Source organism: Acomys minous (genome assembly GCF_964271855.1).
Source record: "Acomys minous genome assembly, chromosome: 4".
In the NCBI taxonomy this organism is placed as follows: Eukaryota; Metazoa; Chordata; class Mammalia; order Rodentia; family Muridae; genus Acomys; species Acomys minous.
The window spans coordinates 93,999,147-94,025,413 of record NC_140486.1 but is presented as its reverse complement, the minus strand read 5'-3'; the positions used below and the strand labels follow the sequence as shown (position 1 = coordinate 94,025,413).

General features: G+C 40.7%; 1 protein-coding gene across 2 annotated transcripts in view; it reads left to right on the top strand.

The window, feature by feature from the left end:
* The window catches only part of NYAP2 (neuronal tyrosine-phosphorylated phosphoinositide-3-kinase adaptor 2), a 242,195-nt gene that overhangs the window by 192,257 nt on the left and 23,671 nt on the right, over window positions 1-26,267 (top strand). For both annotated transcript variants that reach the window (XM_084780642.1, XM_084780643.1), the window contains exon 7: window positions 10,758-10,861. In XM_084780642.1, the coding sequence (XP_084636768.1) occupies window positions 10,758-10,861 (104 nt within the window). The remainder of the gene's footprint in view (window positions 1-10,757; window positions 10,862-26,267) is intronic.

Below are 26,267 nucleotides of genomic sequence, written 5' to 3'. Positions count from 1 at the left end.
ATAGGGTGAAATACATCCTTTCCTTCCCAAGTTGCTTTTGGTCAAAGTGTTTTATCACAACAATAGAAACTAAGACATTTTCTGATTGTATGTAAGGTTTTATACTATCACACAAGCAATTCAATATACGAGTTTAAAAAAATAGAATGCAAGACAATTAGAAAATTTATTTAAAATTACTACAAATGATATGTAACACAAATTACAGAACTGAGCCTTATTACCTCTGTGGATATTTTGTGATACACTTGAAATAATGCTATTATAATATATATCATATATAGTATATTATATGTATTATACATATAATGTGTTAAAAATTGATACCATGTCATATCTACTTCATAAGAGCCTATTCATGTTCACATGCATGATCTGGTATTATTAAATGTTAAAAAAATACTAAGGTTCAAACAAAAGTATGTAATTTTCAGGATTCTTTGTCAAGGAGTAGACGTTAGGTTCTTGAACACCAATGTAGCACTCGTCCAGTGACTTATTTGGTGCAACATTATTAAGTATTGCATATGTGCTGGAGGCTAGTGGCGGGGGCAGGGGGTGATTAATGGCAGAGGTAAAAGTCTGGCTCTAACACTTCCTTTGGAGCAGGTTGTCTGGCATTCTGACTAGTCTTCTAGACTAAGGCCTCATGGCTAAGTAGGAGGAAGAGGACTAGAAAGGGCTATGGCTTTAAGATTGGATGTCCCACATTGTACAGGGGCTCCTAGGAGGGAAGAGAGGCAGCTCAGAGCCATCATTTGTAATTTGTGTCTTACCTTAAAAATGACAGAGAGCCATTTATGGATTTTAAAACCAGGGGTTATGTGATCAACGGGAGCCTCTAATTTATCATCCTCCTAAATCAAGAGCAACAGAATGGAGATAAATATGCTGTCCCAAATGGCATGCCTTATAAAATGAAAGGATAAATGTTTTCTTTGCTCTTTGGCCTGGGCAATTTCTGTTTCCACAACCAAGTGGATAGAAGGGGTTGGTGGCTAGTGGCATTATTGTGTCACCATAGTATAGTGTTAGCCCTTGAAATCCTGGGCCACTGGATCACAAGGGCATTTAGGCTGCTCACAAAAATACAAAACAAAAGTGACGTGCACTCCGGTGAGCACTGATTCTTCCCACACATCCGTGAGAAGCAGCATTCAATAAAATGGGACGACAGTCTTTGTTTTCCAACAGTTTTATAGAGTTTCTCTTAGGCTATTATATTGTTACTCAATTGGGGATGGGGGCAGTAAGGAGTTAATTACAGCTATAGGGGCAGCCTGCAGCCAAGGTCTTGGGAGACACTGGCATTTCTCTGTGTGTGCCTGTGAGAGTCCCTGCCTGTGAAGCATGAAGCCACTTAGAGCTTTAAGCTAGAGTCTTACCTGACCAGGTTTATAATGTCAGCCATCTGCCCCTCACGACATTCTTCCCTCCTGTCCCTGCCTTCTGTGTCTCCTTCCCTTCTTCCCTCCTTTCTTTTCTCTCTGATCATAAACACTAACACATGGAGAAAATTCCGCGCTGTAAATGTGAGCTATAAAGTATTTCATCACACAAATATTATTTTGTATGCATACATTTTGCATAAACTTGATGGCCACTAACAAAAAAATAATGCACAGAAGATGATGTTGCACACTACAGAGATACTGTGAACACTACAGAAAAAAATGTAACTTGGTAATAATTTCATTCTAGTCAAAGGAACTCTGGATTTACCAGCTAATCTTATTTGAGACTCCTGAGAAGTAACCAGCCACACACAGTTCATCAGTTGACACAGAAGGTAGCTTTATTTGACTGGTCTCAGTAAAAGCTTAAGGATTGTGATGGCGCTATTGCTGGCACATGTCTCTTTCCCAGCTCTCCAGGGATGCCCTCTTTTCCTATTGGCAGCACCGAGTTGTCCTTGGGAAGACTCCATAGGTACACTGTACCAACAGCTCTCACAAAGAACGCCCTAGCTGTTTCTTTGAAAATCCATACAAGAAGTTAGTGTAACGGTAAAGCTCAGTCTGATTTCTTTTAGGCATTGAGATTAGTTCAGGAAGCTTAATGTTTTTACTGCCACCTAGTGTTCATTACAGAAACTACAAACTCCAATATCAACCCTCCCTCCCTCCCTCCCTCCCTCCCTCCCTTCCTCCCTCCCTCCCTCCTTCCTTCCCTCTTTCCCTCCCTCCTTCTCTCTCCTCCTCTTTCCCTTCCTTCCTCCCTCCCTCTTTCCCTCCCTCCCTCTCTCTCTTCCTTTTTCCCTTCCTCCTTCCTGCCCTCCCTCTCTCCCACCCCTCCCTGAGTGCTCCAGCTCTTTCCTCTGGCCCCCTTTAATTTGAAGGTTTCCCAATGTATTTTAGCATTCCTCTTTTCCTCAAGATACGTGGGAAAGTTTAGAAATGGAGAAAATTCAACTTTACGAATATGAACTATAAAATAACTCCTTTATAGTCGCCTCCTTTAAAATATGGTTTGAATTTCTTTGTTTCATAATTACCCAGTGAGTTACTATCAGAGAGCAGTCATTACCACACTAAGGTTAAACATATGAAGGAAATCCAGCCATAGATAGATAGGTAGCTAATGGGGGATGAATATTTAAATGGCATTTTTTACATAAATGTGCGTTCCTCTTCAGTATTCTTTTCAGGCTCAATGCACAGTAGTATCTTAAAGGTTAGTTACAATGTGTTTTGCATATCAATAACCTTATCATAGTTTTGTTATGTTCAAATCCATCATTTTCTCTTGCCCTGCAAAGCACAACTTTCACTTACCATGATTTATAACCTCATATGCCTAGAAAATGCCAGTTCACTAAGACTGTCCTAAGTGCAGCTCTAATGCTCATATGCTGAGGCGTTCCATTATAAAATCAACATACTACCTTCAGTACACCTACACTGATCTCAGAAGAAGTCTCCAAACGTTGGGTGTTCTCAAGCTCATGGTGATAGACCCAAGTATAGGAAATTAGTTTTTGCCTGAATGCTTGATAGACTATTGTGAACAAATGTTGTCAGCTATCTTCTTTGAACTAAAGGAATCTTAAAAATTAATTTTCAAAAATTTGTTACTTACCCAAGCCTGTGTGGCAGGGAGCAGAGCAGCACAGAACCTGCTTAGTGCCTCTGCTATGATGGGCTTAAGTAACAGCAGGTCTGAGCATCGCTTTGGGGGTTTAGATGCATCTGTCAACACAATGAATAAAGATTGCTAATATATTCATAAAAAGGGTCTTGAGATCACCCCCTGATACCTAAAAGAAATTAGGGTCCCTGGAACTCCTGCTCCAGAGTACACAAAAAAAATCTGTTATGGGAGTCAGGTTGGATGAAGCTCCTGGAATGGACTTGTGAGCCACCTGTGCCTTTGTAGACACCTGCAAAAGTCATTGAGATAGCAGCATAGAGCCAAAGGCCGTTGAAACAGAGCATGCCACTGCCATTTATATGTCTCTGACAGAGCATGAAATTTATAATAAGTTCTCACTCTTTCATGTTTGCTCATTAACCCACTACATAACCCACTGGGACAAAAAGGAAATGTCATTAGTATTATGGCCAATTTTAATTTTAATTTTTGGATGGAAATAGTTTTTGCATCGACAAGTTAAACGATGTGAAAATCTTAAACCTACTACTTTCTTCTATTTTTTTTTTTATCCTGTAGCAGAATACACAATTTTTAAAATAGTTGAAATGGCTTTTATTCCTCAAATTGAGGAGAGGAAGGGGAAGTGACTCGTTCATTAATTTACTGTAGTTTAAAACTTTGTAATGGGCCAGGCAGGGTGGCTCACGCCTTTAATCCCAGCACTTGGGGAGGCAGAGACAGACGGATCGCTGTGAGTTCGAGGCCAGCCTGGTCAACATAGTGAGTCGAGGACAGCCAAGGCTACACAGAGAGACCTTGTCTATAATAATAATAATAATAATAATAATAATAATAATAATAATAATAATAATAATAATAATAATAAATAAAACTTTGTAACACAAAATGAAATTTCTACTCACCTGGAAATATATGTTCAATCCTGATTCCATTTATCATACTCTTCAGTTTTATGCCTCAACTGATAGATCTGCCTCACATAGTACTTTTATAGTTGATTAAAGATTATCCGTGCTTAATAGATAACATACTTTGTTTTATAAGTTTATACTTAAGAATTTAAGATAAATAAACTTTTAAAAATGAAAGCTCATTTTGCATTCATCTGAGGGGATGAAAATTCCTGAGGTGTTTTTAAAATTATAGATTAGCCCAGGAGAAGCTGCCAAAGGGAAACGTGCTCTGGTTTCACTCCATTTTGTCACCCTGTATGAAGCTACAACATCCTAAACATCCCCATACAGGAAATGGTGTGATTTATATTCTCCCAGAAAAACAGTATGGGACAGCAGGGACCTTGAGCCCTGAAATCACAAGGAGGAATGGAATGGCTATTTCCACTAGAATATGTGTGTGATTCTCTTTCTCTTATGTACAACAAACCTTATATTCCTCTACACCCATCCCCACACCACAAATATCACACGGTGTGGCCATTTCATTATTCTTTGGAATTTAGATTTGTATCAGGTTTCTGATGCTCGTAGCCACTACCAATTACCTTAGGAGAGTGACTGTATTATTTAAACCTTCACACAACCCTACAGCTAGCTGGCACAGGATACTGCCAGTCATCCAAAGCTGCATGCCTCCTCGTTGCTTTTCTACAAAGGAAAATTCCTTGGAAATCTAGAGAGAGAATATCTTCTTCTGTGATGGATTTTTACATATTGATGACTCCTCCCCCTTTCTCCAGGGTCACAACATGGTGACAGCAATTTCAGATCTGTCTTCTCTTCAGTGCCATAGCCGGCCAACCATCTGCTCAGATCTACAGAAATATCTGATATTAAACAAATAAACTAACAAAACTGTGTGCTTTGAATGGCTGCCACACAAACATCAGGACTTGAGTTTGACTCCCTGCAAATCCATTTACAATAAAAATTATTGTGGTGTGTACTCATAATCCCAGAATTTGTGGTTGGAGACAGGATAATCCCTAAGGCTGCCTGGCCAGTCAGTCTAGCCTGATGAGTGAGTTCCAGGACAGTTAGGGATGCTATCTCAAAATAAATAATGTGGAAGGCACCTGAGGAGCAGCAAGGGAGATTGTCCTTTTCCTTCACATTCATACACATATGTACAAATGAACTTAGACACCTATGTGCACATGGAGACACTCATGTGCATACACATATATACACATTCCAAAATCCCTGCCATGTTAGCAATAATAAAAAGTAAAAATCAAGTACAATGTGACCTGAGCTGTAGTTGTTAAATTCATATAGAAAAAAGATGCCTTTATTCTTGAAAAATATTTCTAAACTATATGTCCAGTTCTTTAAGAGTTTTTGTGTAGAATGCTGGGTTTGTAGCACACGTTTTAAAAAATCTCAAGCTGAGTATGGGGAAACAGGAGGCTGAAGTTGGGACTAGCCTAGTAGCCAATCACACGCTATAGGATTATTTGAAACTCAATATTTTTAAGCAAGTTATTAAAATTCATTAATATATGTATGTGTATAAAAATTAGATCCAGTCTGTTGCTTGAGGTCATCATAATATTTTTTCTACCTGTCATAGAAACATTTCACAAATTCATGTTATTATTAAGTTGTCAATTTATCTAAAATAAAAAACATTATTTTCAAAAATATCTTCCACAGAGATAAAAGTCTATGGTAAACACAGTTTGGTGTACTGGGGGAAAGGCTACTCTATACCTTCAGTGTTGAGCCTTGGAGTGGCAGCTTTGACCAGCAGAACTGACTTGGGGACCAGGGCTTGTCTCTGTTAGTACAGGATCTGCTGAAAGGAATATCAACATGGGGAAAGGATGGGCACCCAAGTTTGATGGACTTTTCTTCTTTGATGCTACATAAAAGTGAGATATTTTAGTATGTATGTATGTATGTATGTGAAAATGTACATATCTCTTAAGGCCATGCAGGTCTTTCTGAAAGCAGACCACCAGCCTACAACAGAACAGCTGCCTCCTCTTGGAGCTTCTCCTGTAGAAATGCTCAGGGACACAGGAAGAGAGGGAAAAAAGGGAAGGAGGTCAGAGAGGGGGGGAGGGGAGGCTACTGGTCATTATCACAAGGTCAATATTAACTTAATTTTTTTGTTTTTGTTTGTTTTGTTTTCCTTCAGTTATATACTCAGTGAAATTTTATGTTTCAAAAAACCAACCATTTCGCATCTTTGCCGTATAACAGGAAGTGGGTCTCTCTGCCTGGGCTTCCTTCCTTTTCTCCCTCTCTCGTTATCCCCTTTGTCTTCTCTGTCTGCTTCTGAATCTCCTGTATTACTCTTGTTCTTCTCCTCATTATCCTGGATCTTTACAGAAATTTCACAAGCAACATCAACTTCTCTTGTGCAGCATTGCTGATAGTTTTCAAAGGAAGGGATTTCCCTGCACCCCTCAGTTATAAAAGGAATAGCTGTTCTCCAGCTCATAGTTAACCTATCCATGACATGGATATTCCTTGAAGCACGACACTTCTACCCTACATTTCTTCCCAGGTGAGATTCATTGTTTTTAGAGCCCCCAAAACCTAAACCTTATACTCAAATTGAAATGAAAGAGTGTTTCATTCTCAGTAAGTCTGAGAGAGTATTTCATTTTCAAAGATGAGAGATCAGGGTAATTTAATTTTGATGCCTTAAACGTAGACAATCTCTAAAAGGGTCAACTATAGGTGAACTATTTTCCAGGTATTTCCGGCTGATACTGTATAATTTTTTTGCCCCAGAAATCTCAGTGGTCATATGAGGATTTGTGTCCTCTATCTTCTCCGATAAGCACCTCAATAAATTTCAAGTGCATATGAGCTATAGGCCACATGAGGGATGAAAACCACACCATTTAAAAGCATGAGTGTTACTCAGTGTGTGTGTGTGTGTGTGTGTGTGTGTGTGTGTGTGTGTGTGTGTGTGTGTGTATGTATGCATATGTAATGACATGGGAATAATCTCAGTCTAAACCTGCAGGGAGAGTCATAAATCCACATATTGTAAGCTAATATCACACAATTGACTCTTGAGTGACCTGAGTAGAGTGACCCTTGGAGTGGCTTACTAGTAGTTTACCAGCCTGATTTTCCAGGCGCACAGCTAGGCTTCCCTATCCATAATAAAAAATAAAATCTGACACTTGTTTGAGTGGTAGTGATGCTTACACTACATATTAGAGAGATCCATTACTATATGCAATGCTAATTAAATAAGATTTGAACTGGAAATCTCAGTAATGGAAATTAATCTACAATTGTATTAGATGATATAAAAGGCCTTAAAGTATGCCAGACCAGAGAGTTTCCTTTCATCAGATAATACTATCACTAAAAACTTGAAAAGAGTCTTGAAGTAAAAAAAGAATTTTATCATTAAAAATGAACATTTTCACTTGGTCTGCTACCAACAATGGGATACAGGGACCCACTGACCTCTCATAAAGACATTACCGAGAGAGCCTTCGATGAAGGCTTTGCCTGCTATTTCGTGTGATAAAAAGCAGTCTCTAAGTAATTTCTCAAGGATTTCCGCTTCCTAGTAAACAAGGCTAGACTTTAAGCTACAGTGACACTTTATCTATGTTCTCATATTACAGATATATATATATTCACTCAAACAGCCTTAGTTTAAATCACATGCACAAAGCTAAAGTTTTCTGAAAAGTCTCTAAGATGGTCATAACCCTTTGAGTGAGAATTACTGCCTCCAAGTGGAGTGGAGCTGGACCTCTAATCCAGCTCTTACCAAATAGTCTGTATTAACTGATTGGTTTCAGACGTGCTGGGCTCATCTTCATGCATTTGAGTCTCTTTGGTGATTAAAACAACAACAACAAACAACAATACCACAGAACATGAACATCTACTTTACATTCCCTGCCAACCAAAAATGCTCAAAAGTTAAAAAAAAACCTGGAAGGTGGGAAAGAAAGCAAGATCAAAGGATGGTTCACAGTCTCAGCAAACAGTGAGCCCCAGTTTGATGGGAAGTTGATGTTCAGGAACAACTCCAGGAGAAGGGTTAGGAGATCACTGTGCATCCCTGAGCAGAGACATATTGTCTGTGTGTGTTATGGTGAGAAAAGACTAATGGGCAACAGAGTAAAACTTCCTAAATAATATCAAATTGTAGAGGCCTTCTGAAGTAATTTCTCTCTGTCTCTCTCTGTCTCTCTGTCTCTCTGTCTCTCTGTCTCTGTCTCTCTGTCTCTGTCTCTCTCTCTCTCTCTCTCTCTCTCTCTGTGTGTGTGTGTGTGTGTGTGTGTGTGTGTGTGTGTGTGTGTGTGTGTGTGTGTGTGACATTAGATATGGAATCATTGGAAACATTTAAATAGGCAGGTAAACCCACAATGATCTAGGATATCCAGTCTGGCATGGATTCCTAGGTAGTTTGGGCATATATATTATATCAGCCAGTATGGAGATCTCAGAGATATGCATGAGACAAACAAGAAATATTGCAAAGTAAAACAAAAGTTCTAACAGGGCTATGCATGTACTTAAAGGAAGGAAGCAATGAGCTGAAAATGTCCAAGATTTTTCCAGGTAAATGGAAGTGGTAATCCTGCTATGCACTAGGAAGCCAGGGCTGAAGGGGAGCTGGGGATTGGTACAAGACACTAGAAAACTGATCTCTCCTTCCCAAGATGTGAGAATGGTGTGCAGACGGCACTGAGGCCGAGGACAAGACATGAGCACATGGGGAGAGCAGAGCTTCAGATCCCGTTTGTGACCCAAGAAGGAGAAAGTATTAGAAAGAGAGGAGAGCAGCCCAGTGGGGAAAGTCCTGCATGGAAGGAAAAAGAGAGCAGCAATGGCAGGATGGAGAGACAGAGGTCATAGATGGAAAGAGGAAAGAAAAATGTGCTCAGTTTCACCAAACACAGATGGGAGATAGAAGTGAGGGTCACTACACATGCATATGCAAATTGTGTGCACAGTAGATGTTTGGGCATTTGTGTGTTTAGAGGAAATAGAAGCCAATGTCCATCAGAAATTCTCATCATATGGCTGTTCCCCATTTTCAAGTTAATGAGATCTGGATTCACTTCAGAGACAAGCCTCTAGGCATAATTATGGGTAATTCTTCTCATTGGATTAAGGGAGGAGGGACGATGCGTTCACCATAGGTTCTGTCAGTGCCTTGGTCGGGATACTGTGCTATATATAAAGGAGAACGTGAGTGTAAGTGTCAGTCGCTCTCTGTTACTTGACCATGGGCACAAGTGCTGTGCTGCCTCAAGCCTTTGAGGCAGTGGCTTCTCTTCCATCTCCTTTGAACTGTGAGCTAAAATGAATTTGTTCCCTCTTAAGTTGATCTCATCAGAGCATTTCATCCCACCAAACGAAACTGAGACACCAGTATTTTTCTCTGAACTTTACAATTGTTGTACCTTATGGTTTTTTTTTTTATCATTTACTTGAATGTATAAACAGTAGAGTAAGTGAAAGAAATGCACTTTGACATACTTTGAATTTCTGCATAGTTCCTATAGATGCATAGATGCAGAGACCTGCCCGCACCATGTTGTGCCACCTATGGTGCAGCATCTTTCGGTCCTCTCTTCCCTGGCTCCCACAAGAAAGCATAATCCAACTGGCAGTATTCTGTGCTTCTGATTTCCAGTGCCTTTCTAAAGGTCCACCACATGAGTATAGGCACTGCATTTGCCTTCTTGGAACATGAAGCTCCTTGGAGGAAAGATAGTCCATGCTTTCACTGCAAAGCCTTTGCAGCATGTTTGGTACTGTGCATACAGCAGACACATGAAGGACTCATTATAGCTGCTGTTAGGAACCGCGTGTGTGTAGAGTTGTGTAGAGTCTTCACTCCCTGAGAAAGTAAAAGCCCTTTTAGGGCAAGAGAAGGATTCCAGTCACTGTGCCCAGACGAGTTAATTTCATGTAATAGGTATAAAATAAATACCCGAGAGATTGCAAAGCTTTTAGAAAATACTTGTAAACTTCAAAGTAAATGGAGGGCCTGTGAGATTTCACAGTGTGAAAGGCCATTGTTGCAAACCTGGCAAGTGATAACTGGTTTCTCTAAGTTGTTCCACTCATGTACACGCCATGGCGTGTGCATGCTCAACACACACACACACACACACACACACACACACACACACACACACACACACACACAATCAGCCAGCTGATGGAGACAAGTTGAAAGCATTGTAGAAAGCATTATAAACATATATTCATAGCAAGAAAAAAAGGATGGAGGGGAAGAGGGGGAGGGGAGAGGGGGGAAATCGAGTGAGGAAGGAAGAGAGGGAGATCGAGAGGGAGAAGACATATTCAGAGAGGGTAGATAAGATCATTTGAGGCCATGGATTACTAGGAACTAAAACTAAAAATGAATCTCATCAGTAACAGGGTCACTTGCTCTTCTCCTAAATGGGGTAGTTTCTTCCACGGAAACTAATTTTAATGTGGTAAAATGTGCAGGGAAGCAAGGCCTGTGCTTGAGGGGATTTTTTTTTCTCTCTCTACTCCCCGAACACGTGTGTGAAGAAAGTGCCTGCGAGAATGAGTAGTTATGAAAATGTTTGTCCCCGGGATAATTGTTAGCCATTCTGTACATTCCCCCATGCCACAAACAGGAGTGGAGGCAGCGCCCCACCCCACCACTGCGGATGCTGCTCACCTAACGTCTTGTCTCCCTCTTGTTCACAGAACCTAAAGTGAGCTGCAAGCTAGGCCGGTCCGCATCTACATCAGGAGTTCCTCCTCCTTCGGTTGCTCCTCTCAGGCAAGCCAGTGACCTACAACAGAGCCAGGTACCATCATCGTTAGCCAATCGTGATTGACTTCCTGTGATGCAACATACCAAATCCTTCCCACCTGTCTGTCCTGTGTTGCTGTAGACAACGTTTTGCATTTGCTTTGATTCTCTCTTGTGTGTTTGGCTAAGGGAGGAGCCGAGCATCTGTGTTTTCATCTCCAGGAGAATGTCTTTCTTCTTTGTGATTGGTGAAACTTCCTTTGCTGTTTTGTTACTGAATCGTTTCTGTCTCTGATTTCCATCATTCTGAAGTGTAAATGTAGTAAATGTGTACTCTGTGTATGGCATAGCGGCTACTTTTTAAAACTTCGTTCTCTTTTCCATGTTTTGTGTACTTTTATACTGTCTTTGATAATTTATCAACATTTGATAAATTTATCTACTTTTTTTGTGTAAATTTCCTTTTAAATGTTTTGTCCACAATATTTGCACAGATGTTGTCAATGAATCTGTACATATATTTTAACTTATCCTACTATACTGTAATACTTGTGGTAATTTACTTAAATCTTTATTTAGCTTTAAGCATGACTGTAAGACAATGTCAATATTGTTGTTCTTATAAATATTCATATATCTATCGACAACTTTGGATTGGATGTGGCAGCTGGTCTTTCTTGAATCTTAGGCCATAGAGACAAATTAGCCAACCAGATAGTTTAATATTTGCCAACAGTTATAGATTAATAAGGCAAGCTTTTAAATAAATGGCATCTCTCTCTCTCTCTCTTAAACCAACAATATCGGAAATGTCCTCAGAAAGGGGATGTAAGTGTCTATGCATGGCAAATGAGATCCTCATTATCATTTTGAGAAAAGAGATAAGAAATAAAGGCATAAGCTGAAGTACCACTTATTTCTTCACAGTATAATATGTTACTTTGATGTTCATTTGGGTACATGGCTGTGAACGGGAGTTTAGGGCACGGAAAACTACTACATGTAAATATCGTTTTGTAACTCAACCAATAGGAACCCAACCCCTTAATTAATGTTCAGTTACTATCACTCTGAGGTATTATGGGTATTAAGCAGGACAACACCATTTTGGAGTAGTTGTTCCACTTCCCAGCTCTTGTGTTTGCCTTCAGGATGCTCTGGCAAAATGACACATTATAAAACTTAATTATAAGCTCTTCTAGGAAACTACCCAGCACTGATTATCAAATTGCACATTCATCAAATATGTTAAATGTCAGGATCTTTTAAAGACAAAACTAAGCAGAATAACTGGATTCTGTAATGACAAACATTGTCCTTCTTAGTGTTTTTGTATGAGTAAACTATGCATAGTATTCAATTCATGCATATATGAATATCTACAAACACTTGTGTCTCAGGTGCATCTCAAGCGTCATTTATGATACCTCGCATCTTAATTTAAACCACTAAAGGCCTTTGTAAGTAAATGTAGCCCTGTTACCTACTTCCAGGATCAAGGACAGGTCATCGGGGACACTTGCCCCTGACTCACAGTGGCAAAAGGACCTCTTCTCTACTGTCTCTCACATCCTGAAAAACTGTTGAAGACTTAATATGGAGATTCGGCTCTTCTAACACAGAGTTAGGAAACCCTGTAACCCATTTGTCCAGTTACTCAGCAGATCTGGTTGTGTGCTTGTGGTTCTCTAACACGGAACCAGGAAAATGACCAAAATAAAACAGGTGGTCCTGTAGCCAAAGCTGACCTCTTACTGAACACGGATCTTGCGGGGAGAAGAGATTTTCCTCTAGGCCACGTAGGAAATCTGGCTAATATCATCTGTCATTTGGCTGATATCACTGCCTTGAGGTCAGCCCAGCATGTATTTCTAAATACAGAAAATCCCAAAAGAGGGATATTAAAACAGCTACAAAGGTGATTTAGAGAAAGCCAACTCACCTCGGGGAACTGTTTATCTGTACTTACTTCAAACTGAAAAAGAAATTGTATTAGGAGAGAGTGTGTTACAGAAATAATGCTTATTCCAATGCCACTTGTTAAAGATGGTATCAAGCTCTGTGAAAATATGGAATAAATTCGTGTTAGCGATAAGACTACTGGGGACTAAATTAACCTATAACCAAGCACAACCACGATGTCGCATTAGCCCAATGCAAGTACGAAAGTCCTCACTATCTTCTATGTGTTCTCAATAGTTCTATCTGATTGATTTAGAAAAAAAAAAAGGAAGGCTTTGTTTTCCTGTAGAGCTCTCTATTCTACTTAATTAACGTCAGAGTTAAATAAGAGGAAGATCATCTTTAAATTGGCAGCTGGATCTTGACATACTGTAATTATTAAATTTCTACATTCATACAAGGAATTCAGATAGCAGGGGTTCTGATTACATTTCATAGCCAACTGTGTCATGGGGAATTTTGGCACATAATTTAGATCTGCATGGTCATTAAATTTGTATGCTTTAAGTAACAGATATTTAGAGGCCACTATTTGAATCTAGCAGTCTCATAACCAACGTCTCAGGAAATCCGCAGCTGAACAGAATACAACAAATAAACTCCTGGCTGCCTCCAACAGGCTTACCATGGGATTACCTGCAGGTGTGAGGCAGAGTAATGAGGTTTAGAACTCTCTCTAAGAAGACTTAAACCCATGGGGTGGCAGTTAGGTCCGAGAACTCTGGGAGTGTCTATGACCTGACCCAATAAATGTCTGTACGTGGAAGTGTCCCTTATACCCTTAGCATCAGATGTCAAAGGTGTCAGCATAAGTAACCAGCCCTATGGAAAAATTATAAAGTAGCTGAAGTATATTATTTATTGTGTGAAAAGGCACAGGAGTTAAGAGAGGCTCTCAGGTGAAGTTTGCGCAGTGACAATCCAATGCCATTCATTGACATTTCTGCTCCTTGCATGTAGGACTCACACAGACACGTGCAAAGCATTTCTGATAAGTGCCCTTGCTAGCCCACACGGCAACTGAGAATGCCAGTGTGAGGTCGTTGACATGGCCTGTTCAGGAATTTTGCCTATAAATGGACATTCTTGAATGTGTCACTCATTTTTTTCTGAACATGTGTTCATAACTGTAGAATATAGGACATATTATTTGCTTAGTAGTATTGTTGAGAATCAAGGTGATTATAAATATATTACATATGATTTATACTATATATGGCATACATACAAAGTTTATAAATATTTATTCATATAATTATATTATATATTAAGTATAAATAAATTTAGATATAAAGAACTAGGAAGATAATATCTGCGAGAAGAATATTAATTCTTTCTCTTCTTGCTTTACATCATTTTACTTTCATAAAAATTCAACTTTTCTACTTGCTGGAAAATTCTAAGGGGAATACTTCTTACCAATGGTATAAGAAAGGGGGTAGATGCGGAGGGTTGGCTTGGTTCGCCCCAGTATGACAGCCTTAGTACTACTGTGAGAAATTAAACACTCGGGATTTTGCTATATAGGAGTGACTTTTTTCTTGTATTGTACTTTCCATGTATAATTTGGCTGCAACATAAGTGGAAACTTTCTGGAGGTGTCATTTCAACTCACCTGTCATCTAATATTATTTATTGTCCTATTTGAATGGAATGACACATGAATGCAATGGAAATGCTACAGCTAAGCAGGATGCTATCATCTCTTGTGGTTAGGGGAAAAAAACGATGCAGAAATATGGGGCACATTTTAGTTAAGGTCAGAATTTGCTTTAAGATTTACCACTCCACTGTTCCAAATACCTTGCTCCCTTTAAATGCCAGCATGCACATTTTAGAATACATATTTAACAACTGAAATGATAGAGCCTGGCCCACACTGCTTGGAGAACATTAAGAAATTAAATGGATACATGGCTCCCCCTAGCAACCAAAATGTGTACTGCAATTTGCTCTCTACTTTCTCTTTCACTCACTCCGTCATTAAATTTGCAGATTTTCTTGGACTTACCATTGGTGTTCATCATTCTTAAATGAAAATTGTGTAGGAGAGGATGAACTTCACCAGGACTTCAACTAAACAAGGTCCTACCTATGACTAGAAACCCCTGAGGGTGAAATGAGGTTAACAATGTGACTATCTTTGGGATTTGATTCTCAACTCCCCTTGGGTCCCCACTCTTCTGTTCTCCATGGAAAGAATTGAGAAGAGAAACTAAGAATGGAGTGTAAAAAGACAGACGTCACTGGAGAAGAAAGGGATCGTTGCCTCCAATTATATTTTAGGTTGGCGTATTGGTTACTTTTCTACCATGGTGACAAAATAGCGTAACCAAGGCAACTTACAGAAAGCAGGGCTTATTTGGGCTCTGGTTGTGGAGAGGTGAGAGTCATGATGACGAGCAGCCAGTGGCCAGTTGGATGAGGATTCTGAGTGTTCACATATTGAACTACACGCAAGAGGCAGCTAGAATGAACTGGGAGTGACTTGAGGCTGAGTCCTCAAAGTCTGTTCCAGTGTCACACTCCTGCCAGCAAGGCCAAACTGTGCCACTCACTGGGGACCAAATATTCAAATGCCCGAGACTAGGGGCCTATCCCATTCAAACCACTATAACTGGCTTCATATAATTTCTGAAGTTTCTAGGCCATCAGCTTTCCTTTGGGGTATTTTCCTGTCCAAGTCATGGTAGGCCCTTTTAAACCGACAGTTATAATGGGGGATAACTGTGTCCTTGAAATAAAAAAGCCTTCAGCAAGAGAGCAATCACATAAGGCTTAGGTAGTTACCTGTTAGTGAACTTCTGTTAGGTCAAATGCCATGCTTCCTTTCCAGAGCCAGAGATATGATTTCAGTCCCATTCTGCTGAACAGGAATCAGAGTCTTAGTCCTTAATTTCAAAAGCTGCCGATTATAAGCATGCTACCCGTGCCTGGTAATCTCCAAGCCTGCTAATACCTGAGCGACTTGACAGCTAGAAGAGAGGCAGGTGTCACTTAACTGTTTGCAACATTCTCTCGCGGAGTATGTATAGGCTATTATTGTTAGGAGAAGCTTCTGACCATGGTGAAACCATGCCGAAGTGTTCACTCAAGTCGATGTGAGCATTCAGAGTGGGTGCATGGTCCTTCACACATACATGTCTATGAATATGCGTAACTGGACGTGAGCTGCTATGAATGTGCATAAACGTATTTGCACTTGTGTGTGAGTGTTCATGCTCCTGAAGACTAGGCCTCAAGCACACCTAATAATACACTGCACACTCTGAAAACAAGGTGCACATCACGACACAGCTGAGAGCATCAGCTGCAGGAGTGTGGGTGTAGATTTAGGCAACAACACACAACAGACATTAACGTATTTACTAAGGCTTACCTGGCTTCTGGATTTCTACAGCAGTTCCATAAACAGACACTTTAAAGGGGGATAAAATAACCATACTGTCAGTTCAAAGCATTTGTTTTTGTGAGGCAAAGACTGCATTAGAGCTGGTTAATAATCCCTGGTTGTCAGCTATTTTGACAGGGATGGTATTTGGTATTTGAAAAGCCGCATTTTTATGGCTCTGTTCCTAGAAAATGAGAAAGTCATTTGAAGGACCAAAGGGTGTCAAGAGTAATCCTACCTGACATGATCAACTTTGCATATGAAAGGGAATGAGGCTCTGGGGAGAAGCTCAGAGAACCAAACTTGCTTATCTTTCAAGTGCACTCTAGGTAGATACGCCAGCCTGTGCCATTTACCACCAAAATCCTAAATAATGAACCGAGGGGCCCTTGGGGAGTCCAGACACTCACTCACACAGCATGTTGGTGTTGCCAAGCCTGTGGAACCCCCAAGGGTTTCGATTTCTGAATTTTTACAAAATAAGGTAATGGATTTGAAAGCACATCTTAAACTAGAACGTTCAGTGGTAGCAATGTTCCTTTTCCATCGTTCATTTGGTCATCATGTGCCTCCTTTGATCATTTTGTTTAAGGACAGCAACGCAGAGAATTGCCTCTTCTCGGCACAGGCACTCACCAAGGGAACAAAGCACTGGGCAGGAGACCAGGATATGGGCATCCACGCCACCAGCTTTATACTTTGTTCCTTTTTCTTGAATCCAGATGTGTTTTGGAAGACAACTGTGCAGTTTCATAACAGGACCCTTACCTCTGGTCTATCTTCACATTTCCAAACTCTATCCCAGATCCATTTTCACACCTATATAAGAGTGAGTATATGCACACTTCCTTGTGTGACACTCTGTAGAGTTGCCCATAGCCTACAGCACAGAAGGAACACTACTCTATGGACTTCCAAGCCCCAGTGAGCTGGCCCTGGTATTGTTCAGCTAAATTATCCACCACTTAACCATATTTTTCGGGCCGTGAGACACACTTTTACCCCTACCCCCACCCCAAAGTGGGGTGGAAATCAGGGTGTGCCTTATGGTCCGATCCAATTGCTGGTTTTTTGTTGTTGTTGTTGTTGTTTTGTTTTTTTTGTTTGTTTGTTTTTTACTGTTTTTCTTGTTTTGCTGCTCTAAAAACTGGGTGGGTCTTATGGTCAGGTGCATTTTATAGTCTGAAAAATACAGTATTCCTGTCCTTCCTCTACCCCTTGTGTCCACTGCACACTAACAGGCAAAACCTCTCAGATTATACTGGTCAGGAGATGTCTACAAAGGTTGCAAATGCCTCATTTTTGGCTGGGATCCCTCTAGTTAACAGTTCATCCTCTGGTCAGAGCGAAATGCAATCAGCCATTGAGGAAGCTGTTCCTGCTATGCCAAGAATGTCTTCCTTTTCTTAATGACCTCGTAGTGAACATTGGCTGAAGAATGTTAATTTATATCATGAACCCGTCGTCCCCTGAAGAGGCTTGGTGCTCTAAAAGACCAGATCCTGAAACCTGAAGAAAACAGAGCACCCTCACCTCTCTCTCCCTCCCTCTCTCTCTGCCCCCTTCTTCCCTTCCCTCCTCTCTCTTTGGGAGAAAGCTAAGAAGCCCCACTATGCTATCCTGTACTGTGGCTCACACACTCTTAATTGATGGCTCCTCCATGCTTTCTGGCAGATATGTTACATTGAGCTAAATCATGTGATGCCTACCCTGAAGGATGCAAGTCAGATAGTTTCTTTTATTGTGGAGGTCTTCTCTGATGGTCTCTCCTCTGGTTACTCCTAGCACCTGTGATCTCTGTTCTCTGCTCCCAAACAGGGAGCCTGGGAAAATTTTGGCTAAATAGCTTTATTACCCTAAATTTACACACATATCAGATGTTTAGGGGAAAGAAAGAGAGAGGAGAAGGGAGGGAGGAGAGAGGAGAGAGACTGAGACAGAGAGAGATTACATTGCTCTACCTGAACTTTTATTTTTCCACAAGGCCATTTTTTTTTTATTTAAATTCCAGAGATTCAATAGCCATAGATTAGGTTCCTTGAGAGTGCAGATGTGCATTTCCCAGTCAGAAAGTTCTAGCTATCGTAATATGTGTTGGACGGATGATTCCTGATGAAGGTGTAACACATAAGTATGCTGCACTCTGTGATGAAGATTGGTAGAAGCGTGGGGACTCCTGGCGGTGGTTCTCACAACTCACAGGGACCCCTCCATCTGCTAGTGCGTGGAGGAGTTCGCCTGCTTGCTGAGGATGACCAAGGAAAGTCAGAAAGATAATGGAAGTGGGCTGCCCAGTGAAAGAGGTGCCAGAAATGAAACTCACATAAGAAGGAAGTCCCCATCAAACTCGTTCCTGAACATAAAGCTTATTTTTAATCAGCTTTGTCAACAAAGGGAGAAATAGTGTATCGCCAGTGCCATTATAGAAAGACATTCTTCAAATATGTATTTAGGACAGAACATTAACTTTGATGTAGAGTGGATGAAAGTGAACGAAGACCTGAACAGTCCCTGAGAATAGAGTGGTGTGGGGTCTTTCCCAGAAATAATTCAGTACAGAATATTATCGGGGGGGGGGGGAGTTAATTAAAGTTGCATTTTCCCCTTTTCTGCCTTTCTTTCTCTCTGTCTCTCTGTTTCTGTCTCTGTCTCTGTCTCTGTCTCTGTCTCTGCTTCCTCGTCAGTTACATGCTGGTAGAATTTTTAAGAAGACCTCTGCAGCCAGATTTAAAGAGAAAAGGCTAAAAGAGAGTAAGATTTCAGACAGTCGTTCACAGGGGCAGCCCACTGACCTGATTCCAGCCAGACTTCGTTTGCGCTGTTAATGCCCATTCACAAAGTGACTCACAGGGGGCAGCCACGCAACTAACACCCGGAGATGGTGGGCAGCAATTCACCATTCCCCATCTCTGAGCCAGGATAAACTGTCCGGTTCCAGCAAGATGGGCAAGTTTCAGTACCCATCCCGGAAGTGGGGCTGCAGAGTGAGGCCCAGAAGGTGGAGCAGAGGAAGCCATATTCTTCTTCCATCCTCACCTGTATTTCTCCTCCTACCCCTCAGCTATTGCGCAGGCTATGTATGTGGCAGGGAGCCTCTGGAGGTTGCTGGGCAGAGCAATGTTCTGACAGTAGTATGTGCCACGGGCCCGACAACAGCAGCTGAGAGCTCTGCAGATGTGCAGGGGAGAAAAAAACAATGTGAGGACACTTTAATTTTTGATTCACATTCGAAAAGCCTGTGCTCTGTAAATCATCCATTTTTTATGCAAAATTATCCACTCCCTGTGTCCCTCATCCCCTGTGTAGCCTGGCTTCTTATGTGCCACTGACTACGCCCTGATAACTAACATGTGCCATGACTTTTTACAGTGATGCTCAGCGACGTATTAGACTTCACACGTGGTTTTCATATACTCAGTCAGCAGCTCTTTACTGTTCAGGTGCTGCCACCATATGGTCTCTTAGACATCCTAGTTTGCGATGCTGTTGATTCTTATATTCAGATTATTTGCAGTTGTGTGTGTGTTCATGGGTGCACACTCACCATTCAGTGTAACTAAGAAGCACACACAGACAGAAGACAGAGCGGGTAATTGCCAGTGGTGGAGATGTCGCTGAGGATGGTCAAGTGCAGCCTCAGAGGAGGAGGAAGTGGCATTTGAAGGGCACTTTAACAAGAGAAGGGGAAAGGTCATTCCAGCAAACAACAGGTTTGCAAAGTAGTGAGGATCCGTAAGCTATGTGGTTCATCAGTGCAAGGCAAGCACCTGGCATCAGGGGAGTTAAAGCTGCTGAGCTGGGAAAGATGGGAAAACGCATGAGGCTGTGAAGAACAAATGGCCACGCTCCCCCAAACCAGAGGGGCAGTCAGTCTTTCACCATGTTGTACACAAAGCAACTTGCCTAGTTAGGATATTTGGCACAGATTTACTGAGACTGCTTCCTTAGAACTCAAATGCTCATTCCTCTGAGCAAAATCCTTAAGGCTCCCATGACAAGACAATCATAGAAGAGAGCCTTAAGCTAAACAATTAGTGTGACAAAAGGGGGAAAGTTTTTAAAAGAGTGTTTTGCCTGCATGTATATAAGTGTTTCAAGTGTGTACATGGTGCTCACCGAGGTCAGAAGAGGGCACTGAATTGCTTGCAACTTGGGTAACAGATGGTTGTGAGAGAAACAAGTGAATGCTGGGAACAGAACCCAGGTCTTCCTCTACAGGGGCAGCAAGTGCTCTAAATAGCTTCAGCCCACAGTTGTAACTCTGCCAGGAATATTTTCCATCATTCAATGTAGTGACCTTTTCATGGCCAGAACATTTTTTCCTAGTCTTGATTTTTATGACAGTTCCTTTGCAGTTAGATTTGTTATTCACATTAGTTAGCAGGAAGTCTACATGGGTTGCTCTCCCAGCAGTCCCAGGACTCAGGTACATGGTGTCTGTTGGCTCCCTTACTTTTTCAGATCTTCCACTTTAAATAGTCTCTGTACTGTGGAGCAGAGACAAAAGTTCTTGAGAACCTGTCCACCACAGGATCAAATCCACTGACTAAGTATGTGTGAATTTTATAGAGAAAAAAGAAGGACCTATTTTCTTGTGTATTAACATCTTATGAGTATGATGGTGTGTGTGTGTGTGTGTGTGTGTGTGTGTGTGTGTGTGTGTGTGTGTGTGTGTGTGTATCTGTGTGTCTTCTTACAGTGATCACAGTAGTCCTGCAAATCAGCACTCTATCAAAGAAGGTCAAAACAGGTCTCAATTTCACATAGAATGTAACAGAAGGCCAGGGACTGGACAACTCTCTTCTTGTTCTCAGTGTAATGTCCTAGGTCAGAACCCGTGGGCCACAAAAATGACCCTTTCACAGGGGTCACCTACAACCATCAGACAACACAGATATTTACATTACGATTCGTCACAGTAGCAAAATCACTGTCGTGAACTAATAATAATAATTTCATGGCTGGTGGTCAGCACAGCATGAGGAGCTGTATTAAAGGGTCGCAGTGTTAGGAAGTTTGGGAGCCACTGTCCTAAGCTGTATGGATCCCTTCCAGTCCATTGCCACCAGAGTTCTGTGGCTTTTGCAAATTTCCTGTGCAGTTCATCACCACTAGAGGGGGAAAGAGGACCTTCAAAGATAGCATGACTGCCTTTGCTTGAACTAGAAATCATTTGATGGCCACAAGTTTCTTGCAACATAAGTCTCTCTCTGTCTCTCTGTCTCTCTGTCTGTTTCTGTCTGTCTGTCTGTCTGTCTGTCTGTCTGTCTCTCTCCCTCTCTGTCTCTCTGTCTGTTTCTGTCTCTCTCTCTCTCTCTCTCTCTCTCTCTCTCTCTCTCTCTCTCTCTCTCTCTCTCTCTCACACACACACACACACACACATATAATAACAACCAAACAATGAAAACACCCCTATCTCCCAAGTGTAACCCTCAATTTTGTTTGTAGTTTAAAGTATATTGTGCAATAATTAACTATAAATACAGTGCAACAAGATTCAGGATGCACATGAATATTAACATACACTGTATGAGCCATGATCCTTATTAATTTATATACAGGTTTTTTTTTTACAATATCTATCACCAATCTACAGGAATAAACTATGTTATATATGAAATTAATCATGGCTACTTTCCTCAAACCTACTTCTTCCCATTTAAAGAAAAAGTTAAAAAATCATTGGCAAATATAAATTTGATTTCTATTATATCATATTACTCTAAAATTAAGACCCTCCCCAAATAAGTCTCTGGCCAGTACACCTGTACTTAATGTACCATATATAGCATTACATCTTTATCTTCCTTGAGTGAAATATGGTTATATTAATTTATCCAGTTAAAACTCACTCTTGTGGATTAATAAAGAGTAAAGCTATTCTTCATATGTTTTCACTGGGGCCTATAACACTAAATCCTACCTAGAGACAAACCTAGAAGCTCATATTTTAATTATACAAAAAATAGTGATAAATCATTTACCATAGAGATAAGACAGAATAAAGAAGTACAATCCTGTGGAAGTAGGGTTTCAGAAAGTACTGAAAAGAGTTCTGTCTGTTCTAGCACTTGAAAATCACTGAAAAATCATGATACCTTCTCTCTCTTTGTAAACTGGGGGTTGGGAGATGGCTCGATGAGACCATGGCTGTTAGATTATTAATCTAAATGCCCCTGTGGAGAGATAGAAGTTGGAAAGAAAGAGAGACTTGGTCTGACCTTATGAGTTTCTGAGCATTTTGTCCCCCCAGTGTGCAGATGACCAAAATGCCTACAGAGGAAGATGAAATGGTGGGCTGCAAGGCAAGCTGGGTAACGTGGTCTTCCATCAGGACATTATTATTCCTAACTCCCAGATGGTACAAAAAATACAGGGCAGAGATGTTATAGCTGTTTTCTGCTGAGGAAAGTGTTTGTCAGGGGGGTAGATCTAGGTTCGTTGAAGAGGGGGGTTCTTTGGCCATGCAGCCAATGGAGAGTCTAACTTGATTGGCTTCTGATGGACCAGGTGATTGTCATTCCATATTCCTGATGAGTCCTGGAAAGTGATTGTTGAAGGCTGTGAGCAGAGGATTTCCTTACAGAGTAGAACTGAAGGATTTTTCTGGAAAGGCTGAGGGATAGGGAGGAGCAGAGGTGTGAAGACCTGAGCTTAGGGATGATTTAGGATGACAGAGACTGCACCCATTGCCAGGAGTGTTGCAATAAAATGAGCTAGCAGAAGCAGCAGTGAGCCACAGAGCATCAAATAAAGGGAACAGGAGAAAATAGAAGACTAATGTAAAGAATTGTATCTGCCCTGGGGTGTAAGGGATGAAGGTCCCTTTTAGCCAGAGTTTCTCCACAGCATCCATAAGGTCTTTATGCGATGTTTAAGGAACAAATGGAGCTACTGTAGGCAGAAAGCTATTGTTAGAGCTTGCTTTGAACATCCTATTTGGGTAGAGGGGGGTATAGGGTGAACTTCAGTAAGCAAGACACTTAAAAGACAGGGTAGAAACATAAGTGTTCGTATAATAATAAGAAAGAATGATGTAAAAATAAGTTTTATTCGCTGGAGGTAATTGTTGTTGTGGAGGCTTATTGCCTCCATGTGCCAACCCTGGCCTAGTTCTGGAAGCTTCTAACCCTCGTATAACTTAATCCAGGCTTAGAACGCTTTCAGCCTTTAAGACTTATTGCTGAATAAGATCACCCTTTCTAGCTGTTTCTGAACTCTGCCAATCTGGTTCAACTCAGCCATTCTGGCTCAAACTCCTCTCCAAGCTGACTGATTCAAACTGGCTTCTCTTTGGGGCTCTGACTAAATTTTTCTGCTTCGTGTCAGGCTAACTCCAGCAATCTTTTCTAATCTTCTGGCTCCTTCTCATTCTCTGGCTCATTCTGTTTTCACCTGCATCTAGTTTGTTCTCCCTTCAACCTGGTGATGCATCAAGGTTAACTGATGCATAGAAGCCTTTAGCCCATTTTTATTTTAGTTCTGAGTCCCCAAAACAAGGGCCAAAGTGGCAAGAAGATCGATGAATTCAGTGGTCCATGCCCCACCAATCTCCTTTTAGAGGTCACCCAAACTGCTTTTAGGGGTTTGAGGGTGTCAGTGTCTTGGTAATTGCTTCAAGGCTGACAGAAGGGTAAACAAGGGAGCCACAATCAGAATGCCCAGAAGAAGGCATATCAAAGGGGCCATGGTAAAACTTAACAGTCATCAAAGATCTATGCGATAAAGTGAGGAGGTAATAATTGTACAACTTTGTGGGAACATTAAGAGAAAAAGTTACACAAAACCTTTTATGTGAAGATTAACGTGAGTTAGATTCAATTGTATGATTGTCTGAACCAGGCACCAGAGTTCTGTAGAAAGATAAGGCAATTGTAGTCAGCTGTTCCTTTAACTTAGACTCCTGCATAAGGAGCAAGCACCTGAATGCCTTGCTCCATCTAAGAGAACTGCTTGATCCTGGGCGTGTTTGCAAAGCATATGCATGTGCATTGTTAAGTAACCCACCTTACTCAAGCTCTTTCATATTCAGTTTTTATATACCTGACTCTCAATGTTATCTTACATTAAACAAACTTTAAGTTTGCTTTCAACTTTCTCTGAATTACTAACTTTAGGCTTAATTTTTGACAACTTATGCTGAATACTTACTCTCTGATGGGAGATAAAAATTGTTCTGTCCTGTCAAGCTTGTCCCTGTAATGAATTACATTTGAGCTGAGCACGACTGACCACAGACTTGTATATTTTAATTATCTTTAACAGTCTAAAATAAATTGGTACCTTTTATAAGATTAGGAATTCACACTTTTGGAATTCACACTTTTATCTCTATTTGTTTGAGCCTTAAATTTTTATAATTTTTGAATTAAAGCTCTTTTAGTATCTAATAGGTAAACTTGAAACCACAAATACAGTCCACAGAGAGTCTGGGGACCTCACTTTCCAGATCAGTTTACAATCTGGTCTTTATAAAAATGACAGTTTTTCATGACTCATTTTCTCCAAATAGCTAAAGTTTAATACAAATATCAAAGGGAACCTTAGAAATTTATAAACCTTAATTATTGAATATATGTTACATAGACCTTGTTCATGGTTTTGTTCTCATATTTAGTTTTCATTCTCAGTACAAATGTCATCATACAAAAAAAAAAATACATGCCAATCTAAAATATTTCGGAGTCCTGATGTCACCAGCTAAGACGGTAGCAAGCCAAGTGGCTGCTATGTCATCAGCCAAGATAACAATAAACTACATGGTACACAAAGGTCAGCCCATCAGGCACATATCCTTTCCTGAATAACCATTGAATCCACATCAAATACATGGTGTGCTATAGCAAATTAAAATTATCTACGCATTCTATAAATTCTACTCAATGAACCTGCCAATCCTAAAATACAGAGTTAAATTTTTGACAAATGTTTTTTAAAAAAGTAAACAAAACCAAGAAAACCAAGAAAAAGGGGGCAGAATTCAGAGAGCTAAACACCTTGCCATTTGTAACCTCTGCAGGAAATAACTTACTGCTTAGTTCCTCTCAAGTGCAAAAAATATCTTTTCCTGGGCCACTCTGTGTTTCTGTCTTTTTACCTTTCACAGAGTTAGGTGGCTGGCCACTGGTCTATGGACAGAGACTCTGGACGAAACTTTTAAAGAAACATGTTTGGGTCTGGGGCAGATTGGCCAGATGCCAACTCCAGAGCTAGCCTTCTCAGTAGAGTAGAACAGCATCAAACACTTTTTCGATATTTTAAATACACAAATGACTTTTGAATCTCTTTAGAACTGAACCCAGTGATCTATATATCTGTACCAGTGTATGTGCATCTTCAGAGGAGAGCAGACAACTCAAAATGTTTTAACCTACAAAGGGGATGATGTCCTTTATAGGACAGAAGTAACTTCCGTAGTCCACAAGGAAAGCTGGGAAATGTAGTCTTTCAGCAGAAAGCCATTAGAATAGGCAAATAGAATGCATATACAAGCTTAAGTACCTGGATTAGAGTGCCCTAGAACCCACATATAGCCAGAAGTGTACTGTAAGTGTCTGTAATCCCAGAATTCCTATAAAGAGATAGGAGGTAGAGAAAGAAGACTCCCTTAAACCTCTTGAGCCAGGTAGCCTGAAGTATGCAGTGAAGACACTATATCTCTTTTCCAAATACTAAACCAGCTCTGACCCTGCTCACTATGTGAGATCAGACAGGACAGGAACACTCAGGATGTTACCTTCATAGATCAGACCCTGCCTCAACCAAGATGGAAGGCCCAGATCAACAAGCCATGGTATGAGTGAACTCACATTCATTTACATGAATATATATATATATACACATATGTGGACACACATATCAAAACATTATACATAACCCCATGCCTTAAAATATTTGAAAAAACAATTTAATTGAAAATGGGGACTGAACAGACAGCTCAGTGGGTAAGAACAGATAGTGCTCTTGCACTGGACCCAAGTGTAGTTCCCAGTACCCACTTCCGATGCATCACACACATCTGTAACTCCAGCTTCATAGAGATAGGGTGCCCCTGACCTCTGTGGGCACTACACTAACATGGACACTCCCACACACAGACACAAACCCA